This window comes from Paroedura picta, chromosome 7 (genome assembly GCF_049243985.1).
Source record: "Paroedura picta isolate Pp20150507F chromosome 7, Ppicta_v3.0, whole genome shotgun sequence".
Lineage (NCBI taxonomy): Eukaryota > Metazoa > Chordata > Lepidosauria > Squamata > Gekkonidae > Paroedura > Paroedura picta.
In genome coordinates this window covers 120,158,585-120,186,560 of record NC_135375.1, presented here as the reverse complement: position 1 = coordinate 120,186,560, position 27,976 = coordinate 120,158,585, and the positions used below count along the sequence as shown (strand labels likewise).

At 48.5% G+C, this 27,976-nt stretch overlaps 1 protein-coding gene across 26 annotated transcripts in view; it reads right to left on the bottom strand.

Moving 5' to 3' along the window:
• Positions 1–27,976, bottom strand: part of CAMK2G (calcium/calmodulin dependent protein kinase II gamma) — a 277,514-nt gene that overhangs the window by 242,919 nt on the left and 6,619 nt on the right. The window contains exon 1 of one of the 26 annotated variants that reach the window (XM_077346156.1): positions 10,795–10,834. The exons of the other annotated variants lie outside the window; for them this stretch is intronic. Coding sequence (XP_077202271.1) covers positions 10,795–10,819 — 25 coding nt within the window. The 5' untranslated portion in view covers positions 10,820–10,834. Of the gene's footprint in view, positions 1–10,794; positions 10,835–27,976 lie in introns of those variants that run through there. 26 annotated transcript variants of the gene reach the window in all.

The window sequence follows — 27,976 nt, the reverse complement described above, 5'->3', positions numbered from 1 at the left end:
TCCCTCCAGGGAAAAGTGTGTGTGTGTGTGTGTGTGTGTGTGTGTGTGTGTGTGTGTGTGTGTGTGTGGGTACGCATGCACCTGAATGCCTGTCCCTCTGCACCTCTTGCTACCATTAGAAGGATCCAGCCAGAACTGCAGGCAGGCACACGATGATGCACTCCTTCTTGATTTACAGAACTTCCCAGCTAACAGCTGCATTGCAGATGAACCCTCTTAAAGTGGACACACACTCACACACCAAACTAGTCAGCAGGGCACTTGGTTACACAAAAGTCAGTGGGCAAGCTCCTCTGGCACAAGCACACAGACTCCCACCACACTTTCACTTGGGCTGACAATGATCTACACCTCCACCATGACCTCTTGATGCCCAAAAAGAGATAGAGATTTTAAATCTAGCATCCCTCTCTGGAAATCAAAGCTCCCAGGCCCAGATAGAGCCCACAACTAGAACCACAAACAGCCAGGGAGGAGTGGAAGCACTGTTGTTGCCCAGAAACTGACAGCAGGCCCAATTTATAAGCAACGGAAGACCTGGGAATTCCCTTCCGTGACTGAGGGACAAGAAGCAGGCAGGGATGTCCCAAACAGAAATGGGATTCTGCTCTAGAGATCTGAAATAAAGGTGCTGAGCACCCAAAAGCAGCACTCAGTCCCCCTTGGAAGGGCGGAACAGGAGTATGCCAGTGGCATTCTTCCACCTGAAAGAAGGTCCTGATCCCGGACAGGCCTGGACATGGTGCTTCTCCTGAGGTACTGCTGGTTCCCTAGAGCAGTGGTCCATAACCCCTGGTCCGGAGACAGGGACCGGTCCATGGATCAGTTGGTACTGGGCCGCGGCTCGTCCTTGTCCTCCTCCCCAACTGCTGCCTCAGGGACTGCCCTGCCACTCTGCCACCGGCTCACCTATGGTGCTCTCTGGCGGCTGCCATGGCTGGGGCTCCCCCTTGGCGTGGCACTGCACAGCTGCTGCTGGTAGTGCCCCTCTGCGGGCAGCGGTAAGTCAGGGGCAATGGCGGGAAAGCAAGTGGAGCAGGGGCTCAGGTGGTGGCGACATCCCTCGACAAAAGACTACCCCCCCCCTGGACCTCAGTAAAATTGTCAAGCGTTGGCCGATGCCTGGTGATAAAAAGGTTGGGGGCCACTGCCCTAAAGGACAACCACCCCCACCCCTCACCACTTATTAACACAAGTCTATAAAAACTAAAACAGTCACTTCCCAACATGTGCTGTTGTTGCTATTTGATTTTTATACTGGACTCAGGGTACTTTGTGTTTTCAAAAAAGATTTCCAGATGGAATACCTGGAAGCTTTATTGTGTGTGTGTGGGGGGGGGGGAGCTGCTCACTTAGAAGATTGCCAGAGAGGCCACTGGCTGGCCATGGTAACCTGTTATAGAATCATAGAATCATCTTAACACAGCCCGCGGCGCCGCAGGCGCAGCGGACTAAATAAAGCCGTAAGGGCTTAGGGGGAGAAGTTAGGGCTGGCTCTGTCCGGGATGAGGAAGGGTGCCGATTGGCCCCTTCCTCCGGACAGACCATTGGCCCGGCCGATTCCCACCCTACCGACAAGAGAGCCCCTGCCAGCCCCGCTGCGCGCAACTGCCGGGGGCTCCCTTGCCTAGTGCCCGCTGTATTTTTATTACAGCGGGCTTGATTACTAGTAGAATCATAAAGTTGGAAGGGACCAAACAGGCCATCTAGTCCAACCGCCTGCTCAACTCAGGATCAGCCCTAAGCATCCTAAAGCATCCAAGAAAAGTGTGTATCCAACCTTAGCTTGAAGACTGCCAGTGAGGGGGAGCTCACCACCTCCTTAGGCAGCCTATTCCACTGTTGAACTACTCTTGAATGTGAACATTTTTTTCCTGATATCTCGCCTATATCGTTGTACTTGTACTTGTAGTTTAAACCCATTGCTGCATGTCCTTTCGTCTGCAGCCAATGGGAACAGCACCCTGCCCTCCTCCAAAGCAGTGGTCCCCACCGGGGCACGGCTCCTTCTTCCCTCCCAAACCAGCCGATTAGCTCGCGGCCCGGCAAGCTTCTTGTTTCAGGAGGGGGGGGAAGAGAAGCTTGCCGATTTGCTGGCGGCCCGAAGGGGCCGGGAGGGGGAGCCGCTGGGGCTGCCGAGCATGCGCGGGCCCCCAGGCCGCCCTCTCACCCCACTCCAAAGGACAACCTGTCAAATACTTAGATATATTAACTTTATTAGGAGTATGTTCTTCAAGGGAATTGTAAAGAGAACTGTACAGCGCTGGAGTCCAATACATTCCAGCCTTGCTCTATTCCTCGTTTTGGACACACTCACACTCACCCCAGCACTCGCGCGCGCACACACACAATCTCCCCCACAGGTCTTTCAACTCTGCTCAAACACATACTCTGGTTTCTCTTCAGATCGCATAAATCTTTCACCTTTCAAATAGTTAAAGAGGGCTATCATGTCCCCTCTCAACCTCCTTTTCTCCAGGCTGAACATTCCCAAGTCCCTCAACCTATCTTCATAGGGCTTGGTCCCTTGGCCCCAGATCATCCTTGTCGCTCTCCTCTGTACCCTTTCAATTTTATCTACGTCCTTCTTGAAGTGAGGCCTCCAAAACTCCAGGTGTACTCCAGGTGTGGTCTGACCAGTGCCGTATACAATGGGACTGAGCACTGAGCCCTGAGGTACCCCGCTGCTCACCTCCCTCCAGTCTGATGAAACACCATTGACAACAACTCTTTGAGTGTTACAGATGTAACAGAACTTATTTTTGCTATATATTCCCTGTCATATAAGAAGATCATAGTCTGACAAAGGGTGTTTGCACTCGAAAGCTCACGCCTTGATTAAATCTTTGCTGGTCTTAAAGGTGCTACTGGACTCTGATTTTATTGTGCTACTTCAGACCAATACGGCTACTCATTTGAATCTTTGAGTGCGGTTCTCTAACCAATTCCCTATCCACTATCTGAAAATCCAGATTGCAGTCCTTCAATTTATCCATCAGAACATCATGGGGAACCTTATCAAAAGCTTTACTAAAACCCAAGTAAACGACATCAACTGAATTTCCACGATCCAGCAAACCTGTCACTTGGTCAAAAAAGGAAACCAGGTTGGTCTGACAGGATCTGTTGGAGACAAATCCATGCTGACTTCCTTGGATCACCAAATTGTCCTCCAGATGTTTGCAGATCGCTCCCTTTAATATCTGCTCCATTATCTCACCCACAACAGAGGTCAGACTCACTGGTCTATAGTTTCCCGGGTCATCCTTTCTCCCTTTTTTGAAGATCGGAATAACGTTTGCTCTCTTCCGGTCCTCTGGGACATCTCCAGTCCTTAAAGAGGTCCCGAAGATGATGGACAAGGGTTGTGCAAGTTCTCTGGAAAGTTCTTTGAGCACTCTCGGATGCATTTCATCCGGCCCAGGGGATTTGAACTCATCCAGCGCAGCTAAATGCCTCTCAACAACCTCTCTGTCCATGTCAACCTGCCACCCAGACACTATCTCTTGGCTACTGCCATCTCTAGATGTGCCTAAACCCTTTATGGGAAAAAACAGATGTAAAACAGGCGCTGCGCCTTTCTGCTTTCTCTGCATCCTCCGTTAGAGTTTGTCCATCCGCACCCAACAGTGGGCCTATTGCCTCCTTTACTTTACGTTTGCTCCTCACATAACTGAAAAATCTTTTCTTGTTACAGTGGGCTTCCCTGGCCAATCTTAGCTCACTCTCATCTTTGGCCTTTCTGATGATTGTTCTTGTGACGCAACACCGCAAAGGCACACTACACGTGCAACAGACAGTGCAGCCAATCGGACTGGGCAAGGAGGCCCCACAAAGCTGGCTGGAGCTCTTCATCGACAGCTGCTGAATCCTAGAAAACCAGGCAGATGTTCTAGGTTTCCACACAATAAAGGGATGGGGAAAACACTCCCCAGTGTTAGGAAGTTGGACAGCTTCTCAAGCTGAAATGAAAGGGGGTAGGGTCAGAAACTCACAATCAGAAGAACCGGATGCATTAGGTATTTTCTGTTTGTCCTATAGCTTTATGCTAGGGTCATTCTTAGGAATAGGGGGGCTTCAACCTGTAGACAGTTTAACCCATTAGGATGGTTCCAAGGTCTTCTCCTTGGCTACCTGCAGCCAACTGGGATTTGCAGCGACCAAACGAGAACCCGGATAACTTCTTCACAATGGCTCTTATGGTCCAGGAAAGCCCATCCCAGATTACAACCTGGTTTTTCCCCTCTCTCTGGCCTCTTAACACACTGACAGCCCATCACTACAATCTCCAGGCCGAAGAGGACCACCCAGAAAGGGCTGCATGCATGCCCTACTTGTACACCTAGGGATAGAGGGGTCACTTGCCATTGGCACCCCTGCATTGTGTTTATTTGAACTGAGGTATGCCATAGTCGCTGCTGTACTGGGTCACAGATAGCGCAGCGACTACAGACAGCTGATACAAGAGCATGCGACCATTTTACCAGGAAGGGCAAATATAAAATTCCTGAAGGAAAATCAGCAGGCATTTTTGCAAAAAGAAGTCCCCATAAGTGAACCTGTTCAAGGTCACACAGGTCAAATGCACTCTTGTAATTAATACTAGTCCAAAATTTAAAACAGCTACCATTACCGCAACTGTAAAACCTTTCAAGTTATTCAGAATTTATTCAAGTATTCCACTGGCACTGCCAATATTCAGACAGGAAGGAAGCATTCATTCAAAAATATTTCATACAGTTTCTTATTTATACACCTGGCATAAATATGAACTATGAACCAGTTATCTGCATCAGACATAACCTGTTCTTCTTCAGCTCTCCACCAATGAAGAGTCTTCCAAAGAGTAGAAGCCACCCACCTGCCTGTCCACCAGAGAAAAACCATCAAGGGCTACTATAAACCTCCTGACACACGTGCAGCATAAGAATACAGCCACAGCTGCACTAAAGCAGAAAAACAAGATGTACCCACCAAACACTAGTGACTAACATGGGGGGGGGGGTCAGAGGTACCCATGTGACTCTCCATCAACCCAGCAGACCCAGCATTGGCAGTCTTTCCCTCCCTGTTCAGGACAGGTGCCCAACTCCAAGATGCCAACAGGCTGCACATGCATGTACATCATCTCTGTGATCCAGAAAGCCAGCTGCATGCTCCAGCAAAGAAATCCTTCCATTGCAGGCTGTAGGCTGGCAGACCTGCAAACATACTCAGGATAGAAAGACTGTGAAAAAAGTATTGGTGTCTAAGAATGATGCAAACCACACAATGGCCAAGGAAACTAAGTTTTTACCCGGGAATGTCTCATACAACACTGGGTTGTGTAGAGATTGGGTTATTAGAATGGAATTTGAGTGACTCCAGGTGTAAAGCCAGGAAAGCTCTCTGGGTGACCCTGGGCAGTCATACACTCTCAGATTAATTTTAATTTATAGACAGCTGATATAGATTTTTCCCAAATAATTTCCAATTCAAATTTAAATATATGTTTGCCAAATGGAAATAGCAAAACAAGGAAAATACACTATAGAACAAAGTTTGAGAACAGCAATGTTTAATTCTGAGTATGAGATTTCGTGTACATGCACACATAAGCTTATACCCAGAATTAAATTTTGTTGCTCCTAAATCTAAATGCAGATTTTCAACGTGCTGCTAGACAAGATAAGGAAGTGTACTGGGAGCCAACGATGCAAGCGACTAGAAGAGGAGTGTACTGGAGGCGACACCATAAGCCTCCTTGCTCAGGTGAAACAAGTTCAGAGCACCTTTGCTGCTCGTAAAGTGACCATAAAAGACAAGAATGGAAAAGACTTGACTGACCAAACCAACATCAAGGATTGATGGGAACAATATGCAGAAGAATTATATGCAAACACCAAGGTGCCTCAGACATCCGCCAAAAACACCCAAAACGAATTGGAACCGCCTATACTGGAAAAAGAAGTGATCTGGGCTCTGAAACAGCTCTCAAATAATAAGGCTCCTGGCATAGATAACATTCCAGTGGAACTACTCAGATCTGTTCCACTAGCAGCAATCACAGCATTATGCCAAAAAGTCTGGGAAACTGGCACATGGCTGGAAAAGGTGATGCTTTAAAGAAAGGTGATGTTCGCATCTGCTCAAACTATTGAACTATAGCCTTGATCTCCCACGCAAGTAAAATCTTATTGAAAATCATCCAGAACTGTCTCAAATCAACCATTGATGCTCACCTACGAGATGTCCAGGCTGGTTGTCAACATGGTCGTAGCACCCGAGACCACATTGCAAATTTGCGCTGGATACTTGAAAAAACATGTGAATATCAAAAGGCCATCTATCTATGCGTTATTGATTATTCTAAAGCGTTTGACAGTGTTGATCACAAGAAGCTATGGGATGCCTTACATGAATTGGGAGTGTCATCCCACTTAACCCACCTCGTCAGTTCACTGTATACCAAACCAGGATGCCATAGTACGAACAATATATGGAGACACTGATTGGTTCAAGGTCGGCCAAGGAGTGAGACAAGGGTGTATCTTATCACCCTTTCTTTTTAACCTTTATTATGCAGAAGCTTAATCTGGAAGAATCTACGATCGGAGTCAAAATTGGAGGTTGTAACATCAATAATCTCCACTATGCAGATGACACAACACTCCTTGCTGAATCGGAACACAATCTGAAGGCCCTGATAAGGATATTAAAAGAAGAAAGTGAAAAGATGGGATTATACCTAAATATCAAAAAGACAACTGGCAGTACCACCAAAGTCATGATTGACAACGAGAATATTGAATGTATTGATGATTTCATCTTTTTTCGGCTATCTTACCAATCAAAGTGGTGAATGCAGCTGTGAAACCAAAAGGCGAATAAAACTGGGCCGAAATTCAATGTTAGTCATGAACTGAATATGGAAAGATAAGGATATCAGCCTTAATACAAAGTGCCGGCTAGTCAATGCCATTGATTTCCCCATAACAAGGTATGGATGCCAAAGTTGGAACCTGAAGTAGGAAGACAGGAGGAGAATAGATGCTTTCGAATTATCGTGTTCGAGATGAATGCTGTAAATACAATGGACAGCCAAACTTACCAACAAGATAGTTTTAGAGAGGAGCAAATCCCTTCATTGGAAGGGAAGATATTACAGCTAAGGCTCACTTACTTTGGACACATCATGCAATCAAACTCACTAGAAAAATCATTAATGCTCGGCATGGTCAGCAGTATGATCAAAGCCGATACAGGGATGAACATGAACCAACTAAAAGAAGCAGTCAGAAACAGGGGCGCATGGCGAAGACTTTCCTATAGAATTGCCAAGCATCAGACATGACTGAACAGATAACATTATCATCAAATATGCTCCTGGACTCCAACTTTGCTTTACTGCTTCAGACCAACATAATGATCCACTTGTAAACATGTAAAGATCCTTCATAGCCTATCTAACATGATAGACTTGGGCACAACAGTTCTGACAACTATCTGGAACAGCGGGAGCTGTTATATAATATTTCGCTAAGGGCTAAGTGGGCGGAGAGTGGCCGTGGCCTGTCAGAGGCAGGGCACAATCGCGATGCACTTTATGGCACGCCCGCTCAAGACTTTGGCCCAGTCATTGGGCCAAAGTTCTGACAGGGCCCACTCAGCCAGGAGCAATCTGGAGACATCGCTGCCAGTATGCCCCTGACCACCGGAGGGAGAGAAGGTCAGTAGGGCTGTCGAGGGGGATGAGAACAGAGGATTAGATAGGCTGTGCCAGCCCTTTTCACCCCAAGGCTGTCCTAACTGTCATGTCCAACTGTAACTTTGCCTCAGAACCCTGACAGAGCTGGCAGGAAGGCTGCAGAGTGCGCTCCCTTCCCCTCCCCTCAGGCCTGCTGCAAAGGACACTCTAACAGCCCCTGACTGAGGGGAGGGAGGCATTTCCAAGAGCAACACAGGGGAGTCTGATGGCATGTGTGTGGGCATTCCTTTTAAGGGCGGGGAACTTTCTCCTTCTGCCAAACAGTTGGCTCACAGGGAGGCCACAGAAAAGCCCCTTCTCACTCAAGCCACGTGTATTTCTTCTTCGCAACTCTCTGCAGATTTGAGGTCGAATGTACAGCGTTATTCTGCAGACAAAACTGGATGCTGTTGTGGAGGTCCTTTTGTCTCCTGTTTCATCTGGACAACAACCCTGTTGTTCAACAACAACCTGCCTTAAATGTTTATTCTCTAGCACAACCTTGTCTAAAGTAGCCCTTTCTGCCTGGGGAACTGATCTTTATACTCTGAAGGTAAGCTGTAATTCCAGGAGCTCTCAGGCCTAACCTGGAGGTTGGCTATCCCTGGGTTGGAAATATTCCTGGAGGTTTGGAGGTGGGACTTCCCAGTTCTCTCAGACCTCTCACAGCCCTACATCCCTCAAAGGTTCTCTATTGTGGGGAGATTAAGGGAAAAGGTGTTTGTAAACCGCTTTGACTATTTTGGGTAGTAAATAATAGGGTACAAAAATTCAGTTCTTCTAAGGAGCAACCATGAAAGAAGCATGTGGACCCATAACATTTTATCAACAGTGAAAATATGTAGCTGGGTGGACACCTGTGCACTTTGACTACCCCATGTGTATTAGGGCAGGGGGACATTTCAGTGTCTGTGGCCTAATTCACACAAGAAAGGAACTGGGAGGAATTGGTTGCCAGGTAATCCCCCCTAAGAAGAGTCTCAAGTCTGATTTTCCCTTCACATATCTGAAAACATAGCTCTGGAAAGCTCATCTGAAGAAGAAGAGTTGGTTCTTATATGCCGCTTTTCCCTACCCGAAGAAGGCTCAAAGCGGCTTACAGTCGCCTTCCCATTCCTCTCACCACAACAGACACTCTGTGGGGTGGGTGAGGCTGAGAGAGCGCTGATATCACTGCCCGGTCAGAACAGTTTTATCAGCACTGTGGCGATCCCAAGGTCACCCAGCTGGTTACGTGTGGGGGAGCGCAGAATCGAACCCGGCATGCCAGATTAGACGTCTGCACTCCTAACCATGATGTTCTGATGGATAAATTGAAGGACTGCAATCTGGATTTTCAGATAGTTAGGTGGATAGGGAATTGGTTAGAGCGGTGGTCCCCAACCACCGGGCCGCGGGCCACGAAGGTCCTTGCACCAGGCCGCGACTCCCTGCCTCCGCAGGGCCGCACTGGCCGCGCATGCGCATTTGCGCCATGCGCAGCCGCAACGCGCATGCGCAGCACTCAGGCGCATACGTGGCTGTGTCGCGCATGCTCGTTTGCACCATGTGCGGCTGCAAACACGCATGCGTGGCCGTGTCACACGTGCACGGGAGTGATCGCCCTCCCTGCCGCCACTGGTCCGCAGCCTCAGAAAGGTTGCAGACCACTGGGTTAGAGAACCGCACTCAAAGAGTTGTTGTCTATGGTGTTTCATCAGACTGGAGAGAGGTGAGTAGCGGGGTACCTCAGGGCTCGGTGCGGTACTTTTTAACATATTTATTAATGATCTAGGTGAGGGGGTGGAAGGACTACTCATCAAGTTTGCAGATGACACCAAATTGGGAGGACTGGCAAATACTCCAGAAGATAGAGACAGAGTTCAATGAGATCTGAACACAATGGAAAAATGGGCAAATGAGAAGAAGATGCAATTTAATAAAGATAAGTGTAAAGATCTGCATCTGGGTCAGAAAAATGAAAAGCATGCCTACTGGATGGGGGATACACTTCTAGGTAACACTGGCAGAATCAAACTCCTGGGGAGTCTCCTCAACCTTGGTTAAGAGAGGCAGCCTCTAATCAGGAGAACCAGGTTTGATTCCCCACTCCCCCACATATAGCCAGCTGAGAGATCTTGGGCCAGCTACAGTTCTCTCAGAGCTTTCTCAGCCCCACCTACCTCACATGGTTTCTGTAGCGGGGAGAGAAAGGGAAGGTGATTGGGAGCCTCTTTGAGACTCCTTCAGGTAATAAAAAAGTTGGCATGGAACATGGAGCACACATCCACGCACAGCCTTTTTCACAGTGACAGAAAATCCTAGGGTTTCCACCTCATCAGAAACAGCAGATATATCTGCACCATGTGCCCATGAAGGCAAACCAAAGTACACAGCTCTACTTCCTGTCATCGCAAGCCTAACAGGAGGACAACAGAGTGAGTAGGTATCCAACCTGCACACCTTCCACCTGGTGGGCAGTTGAGGCTTCCAGCCCCAGGCAGAAAACAGCCTCTTTGCTGCCCCACATTAAATATTCGCCACCTCCCTACTTTCTCAGGCCCTGAATGTACTCCCCCCTGAAGCTGAGACCTTCCATGTGCCAAGTAGATGCCAACAGTGGGACACTGCCACACAAACCAGATAGCCTAAGGGTGAGGGGGGACCTAGGGTGGCCAGCTAGGGGTTGGGAAATCCCTGAATGTTTTGGGGGTGGAGTTGGGGAAGGGAGGGAGTTGGGGGAGTTGGGGAAGGGAGGGACTTCAGCACGGTATAATGCCACATAGTCCACCCTCCACAGCAGCCATTTTCTCCAGTGCAACTGACCTCTATTGCCTGGAGATCAGCTGTAATCCCAGGAGACCTGTAGGCTGGGAACCCTATCAGGAGCTCAGATTCCAAAACTTTAGGTCATGTAAGGAAAGATATGCCTTGTTTGGGAAAGGCATGCTGTTCTGGCCCACAGAAGAGCTTCTCTTTTGAGCCTTTCTGGAGAGATTTATTTTTCCTTTGGAGGAAGTATTCTCCATGGCTCAGAAGCGCTTATTAAGAGAGCAAAAGCAAAGGCTCCACTAGTTATAGTCACTCACCACAGCCCTCCATGCAGAACTCCATTCAAGTTAGTGTCATATTCTGCAAAAAGGAAGATTGAAAAGATCTCTACATCAACCCTCAACTTAAAAACCCAAACAAAAATACTCCATCTGTAACTTCAACAGCAAACAAATTTAGATTGTACCAAAGATTAGTAAGAGACTGATTTGGACAGAACCTCCAAGAGGCTTCACACCCAGGTTGGCCAGCTACATGACTCTAGAGGTATCCATGAAAGGAAATCCTGTGTCCACCATGTACAGCAGCCACAAGTCTGGCAGCAAACCACTGAATGCAAAAAGTGGTCCCATCTCAAGGAGGTCCCAGGGACCCTTGAGAATCCATCCACAGACCACCCCCAGCCCTGCCTTTGAACTACTTTACAGGTGGGGAGCCCTCAGGCCCTCCTCCCTACAGCAAAGCAGCCTGGGCCAGGCAGGCGAACAGGGCTGAATTTCACTCTGTTTGCAAGGCCAGCTAGCCCTTGCCCCAGTCTCTGCAGCCAGTGGAATATTCCTGCAGGCATTTTAATTGTATGACTGGCAGGAAGTCAGGGAAATAAAACTTTGGAGAGGAGGGAATTATCCAGTGGGGTGGGCTGATGGGAGAGAAGAAAAGACCTGACGCATCACTTCCTCAAGAACATCTGTGATAATGACATGCCATTTGGTGGAAACAGAAAATCACTTCAGGAATCTCTTTTATGATCCAGGGAGATAAGTCTCCCCTGGCAGATGCCCACTCTGCAGTGCTGGAGATTAAACACATTTCCACAGGCCTGACCACTCATCTCCCTCCCTCTCTCCTCCACCCACAACCTCTAGAGCACATGTGCCTCTTCAGCCCTGCATGGTGTTGTCACAGAGGACACAGGCTTAAGCGTCACAATCCCCTTTGCTGAGGCATGCTTAGCAAAATATGAAAAGTAAAGCAATCCCTCCCACACAGCTGCAAGGAAAAGACCAAACGGCCCACTGTAGTGGGACATCTGCAGTGGAATTGCTGCTCCTTCAAGAGCCAAAACAGCAGGGATACAGGCTGCTGCCTTACAGGGACTAAAATGCTGAGCTACCAAATGGAGAGCCCCTAGTTCAAATCCTGATCTCTGCCACACTCATGTAACTCATGTAACATTGTGGGGGGGGGGGGGGCGGGGGGTAGTGGTGGTGTGGTGACAAATGAGGGCGTGGGTACAGAGAGATGGGTGTCAAAAACCTGTGGTTTTGAATGTGAATTGAGTGTAGAAGAGGACTGACCTTTGGGAATTGTGTCATAGTGGTTACAAATGAGCTTTCAAGAGCCATGGCTTCAGATATGTGAAGGGAAAATCAGACTGGAGACTCTTCTTAGGGGGAGATTACATGGCAACCAATTCCTCCCAGTTCTTTAGCCCTACTCCTTCTATCTCCATTTTCTTCCTGTTGATATGTTATGTGCCCACATGCTTTTTTCACTGTTGCTCCTTAGAAGAAGAGATGGATTTTTTTACCCTGCTGTTTACCACCAAAAGGAGTCACAAAGTAGTTTATACCTTTTCCTTTCATCTCCCCACAATAGACGACCTGTGAGGGATGTGGGGCTGTGCGAGGTCTAAGAGAACTGGGAATGGCCCACAGTCACCCAGCAGGCCTCAGGTGTCTCTAAGCAGTTTAAAATTGCCTTTCCTTCCTCTCCCCATAACAGTCACCCTGTGAGGGAAGTGAGGTTGAGAGCTCTGAGAGAACTGGGAATGGCTCACAGTTACCCATCAGGCCTCAGGTGTCTCAAAGCAGTTTAAAATCGCCTTCCCTTCCTCTCCTCATAACAGGCCCCCCTGTGAGGGAGGCAAGGGTACGGGCCGGCCAGTATTCAAGGCCGGACACCCCGGATATGCTCCTCCCACAGGAGCGTTTCATAAATATATATAGGAAACATGGATAAGGATGCTTATAACCTGTGCATTATGTTCTCCACGGTCCTGTTTACCATTCATGTTTTCATGCCTTTCATTTGTTGAAACCTAAGAACCATAAGAGTTGGTTCTTATATGCCACTTTTCTCTACCCGAAGGAGGCTTAAAGCGGCTTACATTCGCCTTCCCTTTCCTCTCCTCATAGCAGACACCCTGTGAGGTGGGTGAGACTGAGAGAGCCCTGATATCACTGCTCAGTCAGAACAGTTTTTTATCAGTGTTGTGGGGAGCCCAGCTCACCTGGCATACCAGATTAGAAGTCCTCGCTCCTAACCACTACACCAAACTGGCAAACTAAGATAGAACAGGTTTCCTGTTTCAAATACTTGGGAGTTGTTCTGCAATCATCTGGCTGCAGGATAGCATGTTGCTGGAAAGGCACAAAAAAGTGCAAATGCCATCCTCAGATTCCTTAGGCTTAAAGGAAGGTATTATATCCCTGCAGCTGTAAAACTCTCTGATGCTAAGTCAATGGCACAATTGTTATGGTGCGCAGCTAGATCCTTATTCCAACTTTGCATTATTGGAATCTGTACAATCCAAATTCCTAAGAGCAGCCATCCAAGTCCCAAGATGTGTCTCCAGTGTAACCTTGCGACTTGAGATCAGCCTTATGAAGGTGGAGGCAAGAGTATGGTTATATATTCTCAATTACTGGCTTAAAATCTCTGTTTTCCCCTGTGGCTTAGCTTCTTTGATAATGAAGGACGATTTCCAGTCTTCATGGAAACAGTCTGTGAGGGGGAAAATTGCAGCTTTGGGATTTTCTCCAGAATTTCTGGTTCGGATGGCCCATGACCAAGCTAAAGAGCTTATCAAACATTGAATAGTGGATATAATAGTGGATAGCCAACATGATCTAGCAAATACCTCTGCCTTCATTGTTAGTGAAAACAGTAGGTATGTCACAGCTCCCTTGGCTTATCTGACGAATCTTGAGGTGCCGAGTCACCGGAGGGCCTTCCCTTTAGCTCCCTGCAATGCCCTTCCCTCAGCTGTCCTTGACGGGAGATACAAGAAAATCCCCTATGGTGAAAGGAAGTGTCGCTGTGGCTATGGTCAAATAGAAACATTGGAACAGATCCTTTTGCATGGTCAGTTTTATAATGACATACGTTCCATATTTATCACACCATGTTTACATAGAGTCCCAGGGCGTTCAGGGACAATCTTATACCTCCCTGCTGCTCACAGACACAAATTGTTCCATCACATATAGTATTGCCAGGTTTTGTGTTGTAGCCATAAAAAGTCGGCGGAAGTTGACTAAAACCTAACTGACCCTGAGAGCAATTATTTATTTATGTATTTATTTATTTATTATATTTATACTCTGAGGAGCGAATCAGGAGCAGCGAAGTGGCTCCTGATTCGCTCCTCAGAGTGGCAATCCAGGGCCCTATTGGCCACTTGGCCCGTCTCGAGGACAGCCCGCCGCTAACTCCACACTCCTCCCGACCGCCATCCTTGCCGGATGGCAGCCGGGCAGGAGCCTTGCCCCATGGCGCTGGCCTCCGGGGAAAAACCTTCCCCTCAGCACACAGCGTGCCCTGCCCCGGCTACGCAGCTCCAGACGCCACCCCAGCCCTTCGTCCATTCCCGCCTGCCACAGCCCGCCCTTCCCACCCCGCTTGACGACCGACATCCCCAGCCCCCGATGCCCGCGCCCTTCCCACACCCACCCACCCCACTTACTGCTCCCCGCTTGCCCACCTTTCCCCGAAATTCCCCGCTGCCGCCGACGCCCAAAACCTTCCGCCGACGCCTCCCCGCTTCCAACGGCCTTCGCCGCTGCTGCCCAGACAAAAGACGATGCTCCAAAATGGTACTGCTGACTCCAAGAACGCCGGCGAGCCGCTCCACAGTACGCGGCACGCCACCACCACCGCTGCCGCAGCTGCGCCACCACCCCTGCGGCGCGCCACGTCACCGCCCGGATCAGGCCCGGCCGAAAAACAGCGTCGACGCAGCTCCCGGTCGCTGAGAAGCCGCCAGCACTGAAGGAAGGTAGGCCGCTTCCCCGCGATCCGGCCCTGGCCCCGCTATGACCTTCCGCGCTCCGCGGGGGGGGAGGGGGAGAAAGGTTTCTGCGGCCACAAGCCTCGCTGACCCGCACCACGCCGTCCAGGGCTACGCAGAAGCTTTGGGGAGTCGGCGGGGGAAGGCCATGCCATCTAGCGCCCATTTTATTTCACATTAAAATGGGCTTTAAATCTAGTAACAGTATAATAAACAGTATAACAATGTAATATAACAGTACAACAATGCAACAATGTTGTGCAATGGCACAACAGGTCCAGAGCACTCTGGTGGAGTTCTAGGGGGGGGGAGCAGGGGCCCTTCATTCGCTGTTGGTTGTGCCTGGTCTCAACCAAATGCCTGGCGGAAGAGCTCCTTTTTGCAGGCCCTGCAGAACTGTTTAAGCTCCGTCAATACAATTACCTGTATTTCCATTTAGTGTTAATTTATATTTTAGTAGACTCATGGTCTAAGTTTTTAACATAATGCTATTTTATGAGTAAAACACTATTTTAGCCATATTATTTTTGTAACCGTGAAATTGTTTTGACTTTGCTGGTCTATGACCGTAATAAAGATATGTATGTATGTATGTATGTACTCACAGGCACCTTTAGGTCCTTAATCTCTTTCACTGCCTCTCTCATGTAATCAGGAAGGCCTTCCAGATTGGCTGCAATTAGTTTGATCCATCTGCCCTCCAACCATTGTAAGCCACTGGTTCTCCTGCCAGGTATCTTCAAAAAGTTCCCATTTGAACTCTCCCCCTTCCCTTATTATAAAAGCAGCCATGAGAAAGCGGCTCAGAAAAAGGGTCTTCACGTCAGGCAACCCTAAACCTCCTACTTTTATCAGGGCATAAAAGACCGTCCTCTTCAAAGTTTGTCCCCACCAGCCAATGTATCGTCACTCTGGTCACCTCTGTCATGGTACTTTCTGTCGGTGCATATACCCGTGCAATGTGTGACCCTGCTGACACCAGATATGTCTGTATGTATCTTTGAAATAGTTGAAATTTTTCCAAAGTTTCAGTTTACTGAGGCACTTCTCTTTCCATTTCTCCAATTCTCTCTCCATTTGGTCTTTCCAGGTACAAACAGCACCCCTAAGAGCTTAACGCTATCTTCTAGCTCTTCTTCTCCTTCGATACTTTGTTCCTTCAGATCTTCTTGCAGGTTTATGAAGCATATATGTCTCCATCAGCATATCGAAGATCATAGATCTTAGATTTGTCTTCTTTCACTTTAGCTCCCGTGGTGCTTTCGTAGACCTTTAGATGGATTCTTATTTTCTCTAAGTCTCTTTCTGCTTGTCCTATTATGTACAAGTCATCTGCATGGGCTTCAGTTTTCAGTACATGCTTGCTGATCTTGACTTCTTGAAATTCCGCATTCCTGTGGATTCTCCTCAAGAGACAGTCCAGTGTCAGTACGTAGAGAAGAGGCTAAGGGGGCATCCTTGCCTCAAATCTCCCCATAGCTCTATCTCCTCTGCTCCCCAGCCCCCTATTTGGGGCCTAACTTTGGCATTTGCGTATAGGGTCTTCAAAGCTCTAATAAAGCCCACTGGTATTCCCTTCGCTTCTAGTACCTTCCACAGGAATCCGTGGTTGACCCTATCAAAAGCCTTGCTCTGGTCGCACTGCAGGAGGAAACCTGACCACCTTCCCCCCGCCATTCTAGCAAAAAGGTCTCTGATCAATGCCAGGGAATCAGACACTTGTCTGGCACCTAAACACCAGATCCTGTGCCACCTTCGCTAACATCCTCAGAATTTGCACCAAGATCTTATAATCCATATTAAGTAGCATGATTGGTCTCCAGTTCTAAGGTAGTATGTCATCCCCTCCTTTTGAAAAGAAATTCAATTTGGCCTGGTACATAGTGTCTGGCAGATGCCCTCCTCTCGGGCACTCCGCACAGATTTTCAACAGGACTGGTGCCAATTCCGCCTTCATTTTCTAGTAAAAGGAATAGCCTTGTCCATCTGTTCCTGGGGTGGAGATCTGCTTTTTTTTTTTGTTACTGCTGCTTCAGTTTCCTCTTCTGTGATGGGATCTTGAAGCCTTTCCATCTTTTCCTCCCAGTCTTCCCTGTCTTTGACTTTTTCATGACATCTTACTTCTTCCAGGTAGACTTCTTGCTGGTCTTCGTCTATTTCCTTTCCTGCCATGATTTCCTCATAATACTCTGACATCACCTCTACCATCTGTTGGGGTGGGTGACTTCCCAGAGCATCTGCCTGGGCCCTCAGCCTCTCATGATTTTCTGGGAAGACCCCATCCTGTCCTTCTGCCATTGTCCCTTCTCTACCAGTGGGCCTTTGTTCCTCACTTTTTGCTCCCAGATCTGCTGGTCTCTCCTGTGCTTGTAAAAGTCCCACACTGTCTATCTTTTTGCAGTTGGTACTTCTCGTAGGCAATGATATCTTCTGCCCTTAAAGTCCTATACAACAGTGGTCCCCAACCTTTCTGAGGCTGGGGACCGGCAGGGCATCGGACCACGGCCGCGCATCGGGCCGCGCCCACGCATCGGGCCGCACCCACACGGGCCACACGTTGCACGATGCGCGCCCCGGCCCTGATTCCCTCTCCCTGCCCTCCCGCAGTAAGAAGCTTCTCGGGCCGCAAGCTTGTGGCCTGGGAAGTTTTTTACTGCAGGGGGCGGGGCAGGGAGAGGGAGCCACGGCCTGCAGGTTGGGGACCACTGCTATGCAAGACTCTATGATATTCTCTTAGTTCCCGCTTCCACCCTTTTCATGCTGGCTATATTACTCCTCAGTTTGCTTTTTAAATATTACTAACATGTGCTTCAGCCCACACTGTCTCACACAAATTTTACAAAGTGTAGGTGACTTATCCCTAGGTTAATAAAATCAGAGTCCAGTAGCACCTTTAAGACCAACAAAGATTTATTCAAGGCGTGAGCTTTCGAGTGCAAACACTCTTCCTCAGACTATGAACTTCCATCATGACAGTGGGAATATAAAGCAAAAAGTAATTCTGTTAAATTAGTAAACTGTGTCACACAGCCTAATACAGCAATATGATAATTCTTTGTCAAAACAGCAAATCAGTCCCCTCAAGTTTTAGTTCACAAAAACATAGGAGAAATAAAACTGTCTATGTCAGTGATCAATGACTCCCATCCCACCATTTGCTGCCGGCCCCATCTGTCTCCATACAGGTGTGAAACATTCCTGCAAGTGAATTGCTGTGCTTTTCCAGTCATGGATAATTTCTTCACCAGCTGAAAATCCAGGAAGCCTTTGAACATCCTTCATCATCCTGTCCTCTTCTGGAGTCTCTCCCATTGACTCAGCACCATTTCCAACAAGCCGTGCTCCAACCACAAAATGCAATCTTCTCCCTCCCTTTCAAAATTAAAGACCGAATCTGTTTCTGCTAGTTTAAAAGAACCTCTTTCTTATTTTCCTCTTGGGGGGAAGGACTATACCTCCAGAGAGGGTTCATTCACACCGCACCTCCCCCATAACCGCCCCGGTAGTTTTTGCCAAAAAGGACATTTACGTTAAAGAATTGTTTTCAACGACAACTCTTTAATTCTTCAAAAGCAGTCTCTTATTTTTATTATTTTTACAGATTGGTGAGCCTAGGCATATGCCATAGGAGGTAGTCTCCAAAAAGTCAATAACAAATTTACGTGTGGGGACATCCTGTTGATAATATGGGCAATTTTACTCTTTAATTCTTCAAAAGCAGTCTCTTTCAATCGCCTGGGCCCGGCAGAAGCCAAAGCACGGCCGGGGCTTCTCCCGGCCGCAGGAGCGGCCTTGCACATGCAATTCTCTGCCAATAATGGCCTCTTGTCTTGGTGGTTCCCTGGAATGAATATTGCGCAGAGCCACCTTCTGTCAACTGAAGCAGAGCCCAGATACAATTTTGCTCTCAGTTATGAGGTCAGCCAAGCAATGACATCCTGCCAGGGTTCCAACAGTTTCAAACTGTAACTTTTCACCTCCATTTGTTGAGGGAGCCCCTCTGCTGGTAAAGCCCTGAATCCATCAACTGCAAACCTGCATTTGCCTGCAGGCTCTTCATTTGTATCAGCCTCCAAGAAGATGGAATAGTTTGGGCTGGAAGGCTTTACCCTATAAGAAAGCTAGCCAGCCATCCACACCCGAAGCTGGCATTTCCCATCTTGTTTACCCCTTTCCTGCTGCCAACACACTGAAAGATTTGCCAAAGCATGCTGCCATCTTGCTGCCAGAGGGGAGGAAGGAAGGAAGGAAGGGAGAGCAAACCTGCCATTGGTCAGCATACCTGCAGCCATCCTCCAACCATGGGAGGCATGAGACATCTTGGCTTGCTTTGAAACAATTCCCTAAGGGGTACTAAGCCAGTTGGAAATTCCATCAAATCAGCTTCAAATCAGCTCCACAGAAATCACCGCACAGGACTTGCATTTCCACCAAAATAATCAGAGTCCAGTAGCACCTTTAAGACCAACAAAGACTTATTCAGGGCATGAGCTTTTGAGTGCAAGCACTCTTCATCAAACTATGAACTCCTTAACTGACAGAGAATAGTCTGACTGGAGTTCATAATCTGACAAAGAATGCTTGCACTCGAAAGCTCACGCCCTGAATAAATCTTTGTTGGTCTGGAATACTGGACTCTTGATTTTATTGTGCTACTTCAGACCAACACAGCAACCCATTTGAATTTCCACAAAAGAAATCCAGATCCAGCACAAATCAACTGAGCCCCAAGTGTGAGTCCACAAACATGCCCCCAGAGCCTGAAGGGCACCTCACATTCTTCCTATCTCCCCTGGATGTGCTGCACCAGCAAGGTGGGATCAAGGACCTCTGTCCTGCCTACAACTAACACTGTAAGACAAAAGTCCTCCTGGCCTGCCACGCTCACAAACAGAGAATTCACCCATGCTTTGAAAGACTGAGTATGAGCTTCCCAGTTCAGCCAAACAGCAGGGCTTTGGATGGGGTTATCCATGTGTGGAAAAGGGGTCTGGCTCAGGTCCCTGGCCACCAGCAGATGCTTGCTCAGAATTATTTCCAAACCAGACAGGGCCAGTGTTTACAGAAGCCTAATCCCCACAGAAGAAGATGAGGAGGAAGAGGAAGAGTTGGTTCTTATATAGAATCATAGATAGAATCATAGAATCATAGAATTGGAAGGGGCCTCCTGGGTCATCTAGTCCAACCCCCATGCACTATGCAGGACACTCACAACCCTATCCCTCATCCACGCTAACCTGCCTCCCCCTGGAACCAACTGAATTTCATTTTATTTAGTTTAGACCAGTTCTTGAGCTTATCAAGATCATCCTGTGTTCTGATTCAGTCGTCTGTTGTGTTTGCTAGCCATCCCAGTTTAGTATCATCCGCAAATTTAATAAGTATCCCATCTAATATCTCATCCAATTCATTAATAAATATGTTGAACAATACAGGCCTCAGGACAGATCCCTGGGGCATTCCACTTGTCATTCTTCTCCATGTGGATGCCGAACCATTTTCCTTTTGGGTACAATCAATCAACCTGACAGAATTAGGATCCATACCACATTTTACCAGCTTGTCAACAAAAATATCATGTGGAACCTTATCAAAAGCTTGATAAGTGCCGCTTTTCTGTACCCAAAGGAGTCTCGAAGCAGTTTCAAATCGCCTTCCCTTTTCTCTCCCCACAACAGACACCCTGTGAGGGAGGTGAGGCTCTGCTATCACTGCTTGGTCAGAACAGCTCTATCAATGCCCAAGGTCACCCAGTTGGTTGTGTGTGGGGAAGCACAGAATCAAACCCAGCTCACCAGATTAGAAGCCCACACTCCTAACCACTAGACCAAGCTGGCTCTCTATCTAAGGTGTGTCAGAAGAGAAATGAGCCTTCCATCAAAATGCTCTGGAAAGACTCAAGATGAAATTTGTCCCTTTCAGGGCATTCAGGGTGAAGAAGTGCCCTCACTCCTGTCCTCAGCCTCCACTGCTGGCCCCGGTAATCTTAGATTTAACACAACCACAGACAGGACAGACAAACAGCCAGCTGAAATCCTGCCTGCTGCAGCACAGTTATAAAATATAGAACGTAAACTGAGAGGTGACTCACAAGGCTGGCTGACCCTGCCCATGCCCTGTGCAGGGAGAGCCAGGGATCCGCTGCAAAAGCCCACCATGCAGGCTCTTCCCAGCTCCACCTCAGGTCCCCACACACACACCGCCCCATGCCCGGCACCCCCAGCACCTCCACTAGCACAGAATGGACACTGAAAATGTTTCCAGGAAATCCCTCAATGCATTTGGCTGACACTGAAAAAATACCTGAAAAATAGCTGGGGGGAGTGGCAATTTGGCAAATAGGATTTCATGTTAGGGTGAACACTGCTCTTTAGCCAATCACAAAAGTTTGCTCTTTTTCAGAAATTCTCCTGTGCATGAACATAAAATCAGGGGTCTGGTAGAGTTCTTAATTCCAGTGCTGAAGAGAAAGGTTTGGCGGTTGTGAAGGGCTGGCTTTGGCTGTTGCCTGAAAGACTCTGGCTGAGTAACCGGGTTGGCTGAACAACTCTTATTTTTAAAAAGTTTTACTGTCAGTTGTTCTTAGGACTTGGAGCATGGTAGTATGTGTGATAGGGAGGACAAGCGCCTCAGATCTCTTTATCTTGTTGTTCCCCTTGGTTATATTCTGTGCTGGACATCAGTCCTGTTGAGCTGGCATTTGCCACAGTGGCACTGGGTTCTCTTGCTGGACACAGTCCCCACCCCCTAGGTTTCTACTTCAGAGTTTCTCAGACTTGGACTTAGTCCTGTTGTGTCTTGGCACTGCCACAGTGCCCCTGGTTCTGCTGCTGGACACAGGGACACACTTCACTTTCTATCTGGGACATTCTGATGGGCTTGTATTTCCTTGCTATTTTACCCCTTTGAAAAGAATGAGGGCCCATAGAATTGGACACCCCCATGTTCTTTTGAGGGGAAGGTCCAGAAGCTATGCTTCAAATTTAGTGCCTATACTTCAACGCCCCTCCCCCAACCACTGAATATAGTCCAGTATAATTTTGCCACTGACTTTAATGTTCCCCATTAATGGACCCCCAAAATTTCAGGACCCCTGAACAGTTTTTAATCCAAATACCATGCTGGTACTGCAATTTGGGAATATTTGGAAATACTGATTTTTTTTGGGGGGGGGATGTACAATACACCCAAATCCCAAAGGAAAAATAAAATCCAATTTCTTCCACTGCACACCCCTTCTTGAAGTCAATTTGTTGGAACAATAAGGAAAGCTTCCCTCTCTCCAACGTGCGTCCTCTGCAGCACTGCTCAGAAGTGGACAACCACAGAAATACCAAGGGAGGAGGTGGAGAGCCAAGGCACACCGTGGTGGCTGGCAGAGGATGAAGGCTGCAGTTTATGACATCAGCATATGACTCCCCTCCCCCCAAGACAGACTTCCCAGCTCTGTAGAGATGCAATGAGACACAACGTACAGGACTCCAGACACCAGCGACCTCAGTGCTACCAAAAAGCAGTACACTCTCCTTTTTTCAGTTTCTTAAAGCAGAAATGCCAAGACCTGTCCAACAGCCCTGTTCTGTCTGCCAGCAAGCAGGCAAGATGCAGAACATCTCACCTTAGGAGCCCTTGCGGTGTGCACCCTTTCACCTTTCGTCCCCTCAATCACACAAGGAGGATCCCAGGAAATCTCCAACTGGCACTGTTGTGGCAGCTTTCATAATACACTGCAGACCAGGGGAAGGTTGGGTGGGAAGTATGTATGGGGGGAAAACAGTAGACCTCGTCCCACACACAGAGACATTCTGCTGCAAAAAAGCACTCTGAAACCACAACATGCTTTCACTGGCCTGCCAACCAGTGTATTCTAAGTTTCCGCCCAGGAAGACAACTCCCTCATCTCACCTTGTAGGTGAGTGGCCCTGCTTCAGGATTCTGCTTGCCTGTGCCCTGGCTTCTCCTTCCCCCAACAGATAAGCCTGCTCTGCTGCACTGCAGCACGCTGTTGTCTGCATCCTATTCAGCTGTGTGTGCTGGGGAGAGGAGGGAGGGTGTGCTGCTGTACTCCCGCCTGTCCGTAGCAGCCTGGAGTCAGATGGAGAGAGCACAGATTACAGCAAAGGAAAAGCGCAAGCAAGGAAACATCCCAGTACCAAGTGAAATCCGAGCAGGCTAACTCTAAAGCAGTGGTTCTCAACCTGGGGGTCGGGACCCCTTTGGGGGTCAAACGATCCTTTCACAGGGGTCACGGTAGGGCAAGCAGCTTGGCCAGGGGAGCACCATCCACACAACAGCCTTGCAGAGTATATCAAGATAGAGTGTACGTTTGTCTGGAGCAGCAGAAAAGAGCGAGATCAGCATGGTGGGAACAAGAGGCAGAATTGAACTGAGAAAGGCTGGAAAAAAACCAATTTATATACAATCATGAACAATGGAACTTCACGCCACTGGTCAATTTTGGTTTAATTTCGGTCACCACAACATGAGGAACTGTATTAAAGGAAGGGCTGAGAACCACTGCTCTAAGGAGCCCCCTCGAAGGAGCAAGGTGCCCTTCAAAGGCAACACGAATCCATAGGCAGCATAGACAGGAGGCGGCTCCACAAGCAAAAGGCCTAGAAGCACAACATCAGAAGACACACACAGGATAGAAAGTGTACAGGCTAGAAAGCAAAGGCTCTGAACAACAACCCAGGAGGATTTCCATTTCTGTCGAATGCTTCTGGTCTGTGGCAATGCCCTACCTCCCTGCCTTCACACTCCCCAGCATATGCACAGCCAAAGGAAAGTCCCATACCACTCCTTGATGTAGCTTTGGCCTTTACACACACACACACAAAGAGGGAAGGGTGCTGCCCTAGGAGCCAGCCTCACCTCCTAACCAATTCTCCAGTCCCACGTCTTCATCCAAGCCAATCTGGCCAGCTGCTTTGATGGGGAGGGGGACACAATGAGGGGGATTCTGCTGGCTCCATGCCATCAGCAGCAAAGGGGGAGGAGAGCTACAACCCTCTCTTCTATGTGCATTCTGCTGGCCACCGCTTCCACATCCGTCACCACTGAATTACAAGTCAAACAAAAAGGATGACTTCAGAAGTCCCCGCCTGAACAGGACTTAAGACATTCCATCCAAAGCAATTTTAAAAAACAGATGTAGATAAAAGTAGGAAATTCCTCCGGGGGGGTAGTTAAATGGCATTTCTGCACCTGCTCAAAAGACACACCCTCAACAGATCCCTTACAGGGGAGTTATTACCTCTGTGCTGCAGATCTGGGGGCAGGGGGAGGGCTGCCAGATGCCGGCTTGCCTGAGACCACCCAGTGAAGGCACAGAAGAGCCAAGCTTCAGCCTGGGGCCTCCACTGTACAGTGACATCTCTGTTTGGGGAAAGCTTGCAGAGTGTTTTATGGCCACTGTTACAGAGAAGAGTCGAAGCTATCCTAAAAGATGCCACTTTCCAGCAGTATCGTTAAAGCCCTTTCCATTCACGGCTCTTGTGACAGGCCTGTAGCACAAGACAAGTGGACAATTTATCTGAAAAGCCTGGCAGGTTTTTCAGAGCAGATGGGGGGCAGATACCCTGTCACAAATGGCATCTTCTTCAACTGAGGCATGCTTGGGAAAGGAGCTTAAGCATCCTACAGTTCACCAAGCAAAGCCAAGGGCAGCTCCAGCCTCCCCAAGCTCCAAAATCCGATGCAGGTTGGCAAATTAACCACTCTACAGAAAAGCCACCTCACAGCAAGATATGGGATACCCAACTCCCCTTCCCATTTAGTAAACTAAACACTGAAATATCCCAGAAAGGGAAGGGACCAAGTTTGAGACTAACAGTATATGTTGCCCTTTTTCAACATCAAAATTATATTTGCTCCAAGGCTGGAGCTAAACTTGAGCCTATTTAGCACAGCAGTATGGCTAGTCTTAACCATGAGAGCCCAAGAACCACCAGCCACTTGTCCCTCCCCTGCAGCTTATTCAACCAGAATGTTCCCACCTGCAGAGGGGAGTGACTTGGCAGCATGGCACTGCCCACACTTCCAGCTATCCCACATGCTGCAGAGATCCACCAGAAAGAGAGCCGCAGGGGCCTGGACCCTCCATTTTGTCACAAGAATCATGCAGCTGTCAGTCTGCTAGATGCCAGCATGACTGGCAACTGCCCCCCCCCCTGGCATGATCCAGCAACTTCAGCTGTTGCCTCAGGACAAGAATTTCTGAGTTTTTAGCACAGGTGAGGGCTGCTGGATAGAATGGCCTCCTGGACTCTCAAGAACACCAGTGCTAAGAGGGACACCTGTGCCATGACCATGCTCCCAACTCGTGATCCACCTAGTAAAAAACATTTGGAAACCCTGGTTGGGGGGCCAATCACATGGCAATACTAATGATGCCACACAATTTCCATCATGCTCCTTATAGAAACTCCATTCTCCAAGGCTCTCCATTCCCTCCTCTCCCTGCGGGATAGATTAGGCTAAGAATGGGCAGATGGGCCAAGGTTTCTAGGGCAAGAGAGTGGAATTGGAGGGATCCAACCCTGAGTTCAAGTCAATGACACCAACCCAGCTCTCCCTTTTCTGTCAGGAGGACAGAGTAGGAAAGCCCTTCCTAAACGTTGAACAGCCTGCCTCTCTTCACTGGGTTCAGTCCCAAAGCCAGTGCTTAGTCCAACCCTGAGGCAGCTGCCCTTGTAAATCAACTGCGAGGACACTGCCCATCCATATGTCTTTGTGTTGAAACAAAAGGGCCCGTGCCAGAAAGCAGCGCTTCAGGTCTGGGCTAAGAAAGCAGAAAACAGTCACAACTCCCAGGCAAATCCAGTGCCTGGCTGCCTCAAAGGAACCCCAGCCCCAGCAACTTCTGCATCAGAATGGGGAATTGACAGAGCAAGCCCACCCACCCCCCAGTCCCTGGAAAGCCAGCATGGGGAAGTGGGCCCACACTGGAACTCAGATCTGGGACAACCAGAGTCAAATCCCCCCTCGGGCCACAGAACCTGGCTGGGTGACCCTGGCCGGCCATACATGCTCAGCCTAGCCCACCTCACCCTAGCCCACCTATTAGGAGGGGAAAATGGAGGAAAGGAGAGCCAGATGAGCCATTTTGGGACACCACTCTAAGGAGAAAGGTGGAATATAGAAATCATCAATCAAGTAAATAAATAATAGAAGCTGTTGGTGGAAACAGAGGCGGGGGCAGTGTGTCAGGCAGCATTTTGCAGATTAGAATGACGATCCAAGGCAGAAACAAGATAATATGTCAGTATAGTAACAGCATGGGGTGGGGGGGGGGGGCTAGATTACAGCATGGTAAACTCCTGAAATAGGGGAAAGCAGAAACTGGAGGTCCAATCCAAATGCAATGTAGGGAACTCTGAGGATTTTCCTCTTTACGCTGCAGGCACACATCAGCCCAATTCAGACTAGGACCCCAACAGGAAAGAGGGGCAAACAGCAATGTTTCAAATTTGGGGCATTGGGCGGGGGTAAGTGCTCTGAACCAGGCCCAGGTATGCCCACTAGGAAAGCAAAGCAAACAGAGTGCCATGCGCAGGACTCCAAGCATCCCAGGGGACATGACAAGATGTTGGATGAAATGCTGCGCTGCCATAGAAACCCAGGGAGAAGCTCTTCCTGTCCGGTAACGAAGGCCTCTGTCGGGGCCAACTGACAGCTCCACCACCTTATTGGGCATCACTTTCACTCCACTACCCCTGGTGGCATTCTGACATCTTGTCATGGGCTCCATTTGCATGGCTGCCCAGCAGCACCGTGGAAACTAAACACCTCTTCAGCAACCGTCACCGAGAGCTATATCTGGTCCCACAGACCCGGCCAGATTCCGGCACCGGTTCCTTATTCGACAGAGAGATTCCAGTGGGGCCTCCCAAGGTTCTTCTGGCCTGACCTCCTCCCCAGCGTTTACCTTCTTCAGCCCCATTCACATTGTCTGTTTTTTAAACTCAACAAGGGGGCTGTATGTGGGACTGATTCTGAAAGTTTAGCTGACCTGTGGCCCCCAACCACCCAAGGACATCGACCCCTTGGCTTAGAGAGGGCAAGCCATTCAGTCCAACGATTTCCCAGTCATTCGATTTGCCTTCTGCTCTCCTAGCAAGCATCTGTGAATAATGCTCTGCTGCAGCTCAAGAGCTGTCCAGGTAGTTAAAATCTTCTGTGAGCACACTATCTGATGATCCTGGATTTTATGACAATTGCATGACATATATTTATCCTTTGGAAACTCTGCAGTTTTGACACTGCTATCCTATAGCAGTCTATACATTTGCCAACGGTAGATTAAGAGCACCTGTCTGCATCTCTTATATGGTGGTGATCCTCATGGAAGCAAGTTGAACAAGGGTTTTAATGGCAGGATCAAGAGCAGGGAGTGGAGCATAAGCACACAGACCAGCAAGCTGGACCCAAGGACAGTTCAAGCCCCACCCCCATCCCCCGCTCACTCTCTTCTTTCCCCCAGCTCCAAGGCACATTTGGAACCCACAGGAGGGGCATTATTATGGACTGGAATGTTTTCTGAAAATCCCCCTTTGTAATATCGACTACCTCCCCATTTCCTCTGTGTCTCTGCCTGGAGCAACCACCACTCCCAATGACATCTATAAGCTGGCATTTCATGTCTGGGTTTTCCAGACAGCAAACAAAGGAGCTAAAATATAAAACAGATTCTTTTTTAAATTCATACTGCCATCTAAAAACAACTACATAATGTAAATTAGTGCTGGTCTGAATATCTTCCAGGGAGATAAAAGGTTTTGATGTAGGAGTAGTACCACCAGGGGGAGGAACTCCACATTCCGGAGTCAGTGTGTAAAAAACTCCCCATCCCAGCCAACCCAGAGCCAGCTAAGGCTTACCCCTGCCAGAAGAACCCGTATGTGGATATCATAGCCTCGGAGGTAGCTGCAGTCATTCTGTCACTCCGGAGCCACAAGATTTAGGGCCTGGATGGTCAAAATGGCACCCTGAAATTGAACAAAGCAGCTTGCTCTACCCCATCCTGAGGCAGTGGCAAGGACCTCATGAATTTCCATACCACCAACCTCTCTCTACACTTGGGACCATCCTAAAAATAACCAAAGTGCCCCCTGAGCAATCAGAGTGGGTTCTTTGGCTAGAAAAATATTTTCTCCCACCCCCCTGCCCCCCAACACATACATTGAGCTCTTTCTACAATTTCAGTT